At 56.0% G+C, this 8,617-nt stretch overlaps 1 protein-coding gene across 1 annotated transcript; it reads right to left on the reverse strand.

The window, feature by feature from the left end:
• Positions 1 to 53: 53 nt before the first annotated feature.
• On the reverse strand, positions 54 to 8,343 carry ASB10 (ankyrin repeat and SOCS box containing 10). Its single transcript, XM_058179361.1, has 5 exons — positions 8,019 to 8,343; positions 4,516 to 4,783; positions 2,421 to 2,925; positions 1,279 to 1,392; positions 54 to 962 (listed from the first exon to the last, which is right to left on the reverse strand). The coding sequence occupies exons 1-5, from the start codon at positions 8,296 to 8,298 to the stop codon at positions 777 to 779; spliced, it is 1,353 nt and encodes a 450-aa protein (XP_058035344.1). The 5' UTR covers positions 8,299 to 8,343; the 3' UTR covers positions 54 to 776.
• Between the last annotated feature and the right edge of the window lie 274 nt (positions 8,344 to 8,617).

Here is an 8,617-nt window from a genome sequence, read left to right on the forward strand (position 1 = left end):
TCCGCCTTTCGCTCGTTCCGGGATCACGGAGGAGACATACAGCCACGCACCACTGAAGAAGTAGCCTCTTTATTACACACCCGGGCAATCTACAAAAAAACAGGGAGCTCTCCACACGCCAGAGAAAGGCTGAGGGAGGGGGGAGAGAAAAAGGGGGAGCGGACGGATGAGAAGGGGTTTCTCCGCGCCTGCGGATCAGGTTCTCCACCGGTTTGCTTTCACCTGCATTTCCAGCAACCCACGTCGGTTTGGGGATTCATAGTGGGGGCTCTGTCACTCTGGGGAACAAGTGCTCCGGCAGGGAAGCAGCCGGAATAGGCCAGGGGCTCGCAAGGAGGCTAGGCCGGGACGGGGCATCCAGGCGTCTGGAGCTTCTGCCTGGCTTGGTCTGCTCGGGCTCACTGGAGCCCTACTCGTAAAGCCGGCAGGGAGGCACCTTGAGTCTCTCCGCTCCCAGCTCCGATGAAACGAGGCGCGGCACCCGTGCGCATATACTCTCTTTTTGTCTTCTGGATCTCTGGCAGACCGCTGGATCTTTCTTCGGGCTCGCCTCGGAGAGGTTCCCGCCGGGAAGGCGATCCACCTTCATTGCCGCCTCCTTCCACCTGCGCCATCCGGATCGGTCGGAGTGCTCCAGGCCCATCGGGCTCTCGGTGGAAGCCAGGGCCCGCCATACCTGTCCGGCCTGGACTGAAGGGTGAAGGTGCGGGCGCTTCGCTCGGCTGGGATTCCAGGCAGCCTCCGACTACCACGCCCGGGGTGGGGGCTGAGAAGGGCTAGTAAAGGACGTCCTCGAAGCGAAGCAGCACGAACTGATGCAAGGCGGAGGGCAGCTGCAGGTGGGGCAGGGCCTGGAGGAGACGGCCTTCCAAGCAGCTACGAAGAGCACACCTGGCCAGGTGTTGCAGGCTGCGGGGTCCCTGGCCAAGGGCGAAGAGAGACCGGAAGAACCGCGGGTGCTGCTGCAAAGAGGGAAGCGGGGTTTTGTGAGAACCGGAAAGGCAAAGAAGTGAAATCCAGCAGGTTCTGACAAGTTCTGGAGAACCAGTAGCGGAAATTTTGAGTAGTTCGGAGAACCGCCAAATACCACCTCTGACTGGCCCGGGAATGGGGTGGGAGTAGAGATTTTGCAGTATCCTTCCCCTGCCACGCCCACCAAACCACGCGCACAGAACCGGTAGTAAAAAATTTGGATTTCACCACGGGAAAGGCAACCCTGGCAGGAGAAGCCCACCCAACCCGGGACCCCAAGACGCTCGGGCTCCCACGCAGACTCACGTGTACCAGCTCTTCTGGGACAGCGTGCTGCCAGGCCTCGGTGACGGGCACTCGCACGTAGCAGTTGAGCAGGGTCTCCACCGTCCGAGGGGAACCGCAGCAGTGGCGCAGCACCTGTGGAGAAGGGGAGGAGGAAGAAAAAGGGGAGCTGTTAGGGCTGTGCGCAGGCTGGCAGCCTCGGGCCCGAATCCCTTGGAAGGGTCCCCGCGTGAAGGTGGCGCTAAACGTTGGGGAAGGGCGCAGAAGTGGCCCAAGAAGAGGCGTGGGGGCCAGAATTGCGCGCCTTTCCTTTGCTTTCCTGGGTTATCTACGAGCCCGCAAACCCCCACCACCTCCTTCGTGGCAGGCCGCTGCTTGTTCACCTCCGAATCTTTTTTAAGAATGAAGCAGAGCGACCTTGCTCCACAGGCTGTCCTGCTGGACCCTCCCCTTCGGAATCCTTCCCCTCTCTAACCCCCGGATCTCGCCCGAACCTCACACATTGAGTCAATGGAGCCTCGAACCCGGAGAGCCGAGTTGGCTTCCAAAAGTCAAGGGTGGGATGCACGGGGCGCCCACATTTCCTTTGGACTTTAAAACCATGCCTGTATATTCTGCCTCTCCACGAATCCCCCAGACAATTTCCTGCCCAGAGAGGAGAGGAACCCAAATCCCGAAGTTGGCACCTTCCGTGACTAAGATCCCGAAGGAACCCCCGGGCACTCTTTTAAGTTTGCACGTCTGGACGACCCTGCTACGATCAAATCTAGCCCAGGACTGCCATCTGTGAGAAATGATGCAGGGTCTGCTTGGGAGAGGGGGGGGGGAGGGTTGGGCTAGATGACCTTCCAACTCTGTTCGTCTGTTCTGTTCACGGGCCTGGCCTCCTTTGCGCCAAACGGAGCCGGCCGCGGCCTTAAGCGCGGCAACGTCGTTGATCCTGGGGTTTCTTTGGCTCGCTCTCCCCGGGGACAGGCAACCACCAGCGTGGACTTCCCACGCCCCTTGCAGGCCGGCCGGTCCCAGACCCACTGCGTAGGGGGAGAGGGGAGTTGGAGACGCGCGCTTTCGTCCCCCGGAACAGTTTAGGGGAGGCGAGCAAGCCGCGGCTCCTGCTAGGTCGGCGCCTCCTCCTCCCGTGTGGCGACCGGGTGGATTCGCACCTTGAGCAGCGCCCCAGGCCAGACGCGGACGGCGCCGTGGTTGAGCAGTTGGCGCACCACCAACTCCGGCCGGTGGTCCAGGCGGTAGGCCGCCACCTGCAGGGCGTTGTGGAGTGCCGTATTGCCGCTGTAGCTCATGATGTTGACGTTGGCGCCGTGGGCCAGGAGCAGCGCCACCACGCGTGAGTTGGCATTCTTGCAGGCCTGGTGCAGCGGGCGCTGGCGGTCGCGGTCGGCGGCGTTCACCCGGGCGCCGGCTTCCACTAGCAGTCGGCACACTTCGTAGTAAGCGTCCGCCGCCTGGGCGGAGTGAGCCAGGGCGCAGGCGGCGATCAGCGGGGTTTCCCCCTCGGCGTTCTTGGCCTCCAGGGCTGCCCCGTAGCTCAGGAAGAGGCGCACGTGTTCCGCCAAGCCTTGCCGAGCCGCCACGTGCAGCGGAGTGTCCCCTTCCTCCTCGGACTCGCAATTCACCACCGCCCCGTGGCTCAACAGAAGGCGGGCGCACCTGGAAGGGGGGGAAACAGAGGAAAAGGAATGACGTTGGCGGGGCTTTCTTGCGAGCCCAAAACTGGCGGGAACCGCGACCCGATCCCTTCCCCGAGCGCAGGCTCCTGCTCTCGGGGAGGGTGGGTCCGGCATCTCAGGAGGAAAGGCGGACTTGAAGGTTGGTGACCCCCGAAGCGTTTTGCCCGGGGCTCGTCGGAGCAGCTGGAAGAACAAGGCCTTCCCTGGAGAGGTGGGGGTGCTTTTCCAAAAGGAGCAGCAGACGACACTCCCTTTCGGCCCCACAGTCTCCTAAAGGGCCTTTCCCCACTCCTGAGCCGAAGAGGCGCCATGCGCCCATCAGCCTTTTACGCAGTCCAAACTCTTCTTTTCCTATGAAACTACGTTCAAGGCCGAGCCTGTCTCGGAGCAGAGGCTGCAGGGGTCAGTGTGGGCGTGCCCTAGGGCTGCCCGCCACTGTCAACCGAGGGGGCAGAAGGCACTTCGGCGGCCAGCTGGGAAAGGCCAGAGCGAAACCATACTCAATTCCTACCCATTTCTACTCTCCGCCCCTGACCACCGGGAGCGAGGAAAGGCCGGCCAATTCTCCACAGCCAACTCGCCACGGATCAACTTGCCATGGCCAATTCTGCGCGGGACAGCTCGCCACAGAACAACTCCCTGCGCGACAAGAGTTACACTGATATCCAAGAAATGGTGGAATAAAAGCATTAAAGACAGGATGCCAGAGGAGGGACGGAATGAAATGCGAAGGACACAAATTAAATTATTTTTTTTACTTATTTTAAATAATTAAATGAATTGTTCAATTGTCCTGCAGCGATTTGTCTCATCATGGTTGTCCATGGTGGTTTGTCCCGCGGAGAGTTGGCCGTGGCGAGTTGTTTCATCCAAGACGGCTGTTTCATCCAAGACGGCGGGCAGAAGACTCCGTGGACAGCTCCCACTCGCGGCCTCCAGCTATGCTTGGGCCAAAACACTTTCCGCGAACGCAGAATACGTTGTACTGCTTCGCAGGAGGCTGGCCGACATCCCGAGCGGATGCGCCTGCCCTTCCCTTTGGATGTGGTGGTTCCTCTATTCGGGAAAGGGAAAGTCAAGGAGTCCCACGCGCGGGGAGCCGCCTCAGCCCCACGCAGACAGGGCTGAACGGGTGGTGGAGAAGCATTCCCCCCCCCTTGTGGATCCCCACAGCACAGAACTCGCGAGCCTCGCGGCTGGTTCCGACACCCGCGCTAGCGGCCTCTCCTTGCCGTTGGCCGCCTTTGCGCGTCTAGGGCTCTCAAGCGCCGGCGGGAGGGCCCCCATGCCCGACACCTGAAAGAAGCCGGATCCAAAGGAACGCTGCGGGATTTGGCCCGAGCCAGTGGGTCGGACTCTTGCTTTCACAGCCTTCCGGCTGCCCCGTTTTGCAACAATTCAACAAGCCAAAAAGGGCGGAAACGTGGCATGGAAACCGGGCTCTGGGGACCTAACGGCCGGGTACTTTCAAACACCCCAAAGCTTCCCAAAACCCCCTGCCGCAGCCAGCTTGCTCAGGGCGAGCCCTCGGCTGTTACTCTGCGGGGCGTCGCCAGGCGGTGCTACTCACTCGCTCGAGCCGGGGTTCCGGCAGAGGTGGAGGGGCTGAAATCCGCCTTCGGAGACGGCCCCGGGGTCAGCGCCAAAAGAGAGCAGGAGCTGGACGCAGTCGGCAGTGGCCGCCCCGCAAGCCGCGTGCAGGGCGGTCTGTCCACCGGGCGCCAGATCCACTTCGGCTCCGCGCAGCAGCAAGTGGCGCAAGCAGTCCAGGTAGCCGCGGCTGGCCGTGATGTGCAGCGGCGTGGTGAGCTCCTGCTCGTAGGTCAGAGACCACAGCCCTGCGGAGAGAAGGCGGAGGGTCAGCCGGCTGAGCCATGTGCAGCCTCCGGAGGAGGGGGGACGGCCTTCCACGCCCCAGCTCCCTACCCCCGCAGAGGGAGAAGTGCCGGGAGTGGGACCCCAGCGTCCACAGCTGCCGGCCTCCCTTTCTCCGTTAAGCGGCCCCCTCCGCGCGCTCTCTCCCGACGCACTCAGCTGGCGAGCACTGGAGCGGTACTGCTGCCACTCGTGAGAGTCGCTGGTGTCGAAGACGGAATTGGGGCCCACGTTGCTCTCGGGGTCGCTCAGGCAGCAGAGAAGGGTGCAACCATCGCCCGCCAGCAGGGCCTGCCAGAAGGCCTGCGCCCCTCCCCGCGCCCTGCGCGTCGAGATGGGTTCCATGGCTGCGCCTCTTCTCCGGAGGGAGGCGGGCAATCTCCCCGAGGGCGGGCACTTTAATTCCTGGGACACCAGGCCTGGCGCGTGGGAAAAGGCAGTGCCTGGGCTGGCAGGAGCTGGGGAGCGGCGTCCAAGTGAGCCAAGGGGAGCCGGCGCGCGCGGGGGCGGGGGCGGGGACTTCCCTGCCCGATCGGCCGCAATCTCTCCGGTGTGCACAGTCTGGAAGGTCCCATAGCAATAAGCACATCACTTCAATTTATATTATATACCAGCCCCTCGTGCTAAGTCACCAGGTGAGTGATACCCAGCAGTTGTGTTCACACAACCCGGGAAGGCTCAGGTGGTGTGACTTGGTGTTTTTTTGGCTGGGGAAGACAGAGGACCCCAAGCATTTTGTGGGCTGCCCTTCCTCTGTTTCTTCCCTTTATGTTATCAACCAAGAAAATGGATTAAGTGATTAATGAAGTTGAATAGGAAGGTTGGTTCTGTAATACATACTGTTGTTGTTGTTGTTGTTGTTGTTATTATTATCTTGTTATCATTATGATCTCTTTTATTCATTAAACATGAAGCTCAGTCAACTGAACATTTAAAAATGTGTCACAAATACCCTTGACTGGTGCTAATGGTTGATTTGGGTTGCTGCCAGAGTCCTAGGTATCAACCAAGTATCTTCTTAAAATATAAGATGTTCCAAGTAGCTCAGTTTTTTGCAGTTCCGATTGCAGGAAGCTGCAATTTCTTGATGTGGTTTTGTAAAATTCTTGGACATGGTACCAAGTGCCCCGATGACAGTGGGTATCACGGTTACATGTTTCATCCATAGCCGTGTAGTTTCGATGGCCAGGTCGCGATATTTGGTGATTTTCCCCCCGGTTCTTTTTCTTCAACCATGACATTTCCTGGTACAGCAATATCAATAAACTGTGCGGTTTGGCCCTCACAACCGTGATATTTGGCTTATTATTATTATTATTATTATTAGTAGTAGTAGTAGTAATAGTATAAATCAGTATAAAATATATTATGTTAATAGAAATTATTATATTATAAATTATATTATTATTATTATTATAAATTATTATATTATTGGAATAGAATATTCCAGTATTCGAGGGGCTGCTACAAAGAGGAGGAGGTCAATTTTCCAAAGCACCAGAAGGCAAAACAAGAAATGGATGGAAACTAAATGAGGAGAGAAGCAACCTGGAATTAAGGAGAAACTTCCTAACAGTGAGAACAATTAACCAGTGGAACTGCTTGCCATCAGAAATTGTGGGTGCTTCGTCACTGGAGGCTTTTAAGAAGAGACTGGACAGCCACCTGTCTGAAATGGTCTAGGCTAGGGTCTCCTGCTTGTGTCGGGGGGCTGGACTTGAAGACCTCCAAGGTTTCTTCCAGCTCTATTCTGACTTGGATTCTTTCAACAGAATTTGGCCTCCCTTCACCCAAGAAGCTTAGCGTTGAGCTGCTTTTAAAAAATAAACTTAAAGATTTGTTGACAGTTTGCTTCAAAGAGTGCCCCCCACCTGCCCCTTGAGGTGGAGCAGATTTTGCCCCCAATGGAGAGGCCAGGGAGGGTGGAGCCCTGGCAACTGTTGGCTGAGATGGACAGCAGAGGGCCCACTCCCGCCAGACCCTCCCCTTCCTGGAAGCAGCCAGAGGGACAACCCCTGCAGTGGGGCAGCTCACTTCCAGCCTCTCCAGCTGGGCATCCTAGCAAGCCCTCCCCCAGGTGGAAGAGAGAAGCAGGTTGGTCCCCTGTTTTCCCCAAAATAAGACATCCCCAGATAATAAGCCCAATCGGGCTTTTGAGCGCATGGCAATAAGGCCAAGCGCTTAGTTCAGGGTTCAAAAAAAAATATAAGACAGGGTCTGTGATAATTCGCTGCAGCCAACATGCTATGGCCAACTCATTGCAGGACAAGAGTTATATTAATATCCTAGGTCTGTAGAGATTCTCAGATCCTCAGGTCATAGTTGTCCCAAAGGTGCTTTTTCCAGGAGGCCACTGGACTTTCTTGTTTTTCTTTCTGAAGACATTTCACTTCTCATCCTAGAAGCTTCTTTAACTCTTTGACAGAATAGCTGTCTGCAAGGAATAGCAATCCTTCCATTCCCTACTGACCTGTCAGAGCTGTGAGAAGTGAAATGTCTTCCAAAAGAAAAAAAAAACCAAAAAGTCCAGCGGCCTCCTGGAAAAAGCACCTCTGGGTTAATATTCAAGAAATAGTTGAATAGAATCATTCAAGAAAGGACACCAAAGGACGGAAGAGAATGAAATGTGAATAGCAACAATCCAATTATTATTATTATTTCAATTTTATTTTGAAGGATTCAATAGAAAAGTTCAAACTGTCCCATGGCGACTTGGCCGCAAAGAGTTGGGTGCAGGGGATGGAGGTGGGATTTACAGATTACAAAATAACAAGAATTGGAAGGGATCTTGTAGGTCATCTAGTCCAACCCCCCCAGCCCAGGCAGGAGACCCAACATCATTTTTGACAAGATGGCAGACAGATTTCAGTCGGGCCCCCTGGATACTCCATCCAGTTAGTAGCCAGTTCAGCATCGCGCCCTGCAGGGGGGCAGCACCAGCACCCCTGAGGTCTCCAAGCTACCCTCTTGCTCTTTTTTTTTTTGTCACAACAGTATACGCAAACATTGACATAAAAACAACAACACATCATATAAACTTATATATAGGCTAAAATATGTATAAAATATAAAATATAGGCTAAAATACGTCTATATATATAAGCAAAAGTATTAATTTGATATAATGAAAGGGAACAATAGGACAGGAACAGTAGGCACTTTTGTGTTCTCATGCACGCCCCTTCTTAGGAATCTTACCCCATTTCTGACTGGTCCAGCGCAGATCCTGACCCTCGGCGTGGATGAGCAGGTTGACTGCAGACCGTTGGGAGAAGTGTCGCTGCACCTCAGCCAGGTTCCCCGTGTAAAGGGCATTCTGCACCACAGGGTCCCGGCACTCCAAGGGATCCTCGTGCGCTCTCCTGCTCTGCAGGGTCCTGGCCATCTCAGAGCCCTCCCCCCTGCCAAGCCTTGGCTCCTCCCGCAGCTCCTGGAAGGCCTTCATGGAAGGGCTGGAGAAGGAGGGGCAGCGTGCCATGGCCCTCCTGGAGGAACGGCAGCCTCCAACAAGCAGTGGCTGAGTGAAGCTTCTCTTTGCTCCTGATGCAGCCCCTATAAATAGCTTTTTATTTTTTTGGCAGCCACAATTAGATCATCTGCCGGTGGGTCATAGCTTCCCAAAATATATTCCATTTGTGTGCCAAGTCTGGCCCTCTGGAAATCTGAGAGTGAGAGCAACGCGCCCGTGGAACAGAAGTTGCCCTTCAGAAGTTGTGGGAGCTTCATTGCTGGAGGCTTTCAAGAAGAGACTGGGCTGCCATCTTTCAGAAATGGTGTAGAGCTATGATGGCGATGTC

Source organism: Ahaetulla prasina, chromosome 4 (genome assembly GCF_028640845.1).
Source record: "Ahaetulla prasina isolate Xishuangbanna chromosome 4, ASM2864084v1, whole genome shotgun sequence".
Classification (NCBI taxonomy): Eukaryota; Metazoa; Chordata; class Lepidosauria; order Squamata; family Colubridae; genus Ahaetulla; species Ahaetulla prasina.

Excerpts from the sequence above, each read along its gene's own strand:
- ASB10 (XM_058179361.1), bottom strand. The coding sequence starts at position 8,298 with ATGGCACGCTGCCCCTCCTTCTCCAGCCCTTCCATGAAGGCCTTCCAG. Across the intron at positions 1,393-2,420 it reads GGCCTGGGGCGCTGCTCAAG|GTGCTGCGCCACTGCTGCGG; the intron begins GTGCGAATCCAC and ends CCTTCTCCACAG. Across the intron at positions 963-1,278 it reads TCCCAGAAGAGCTGGTACAC|CAGCACCCGCGGTTCTTCCG; the intron begins GTGAGTCTGCGT and ends CCCTCTTTGCAG.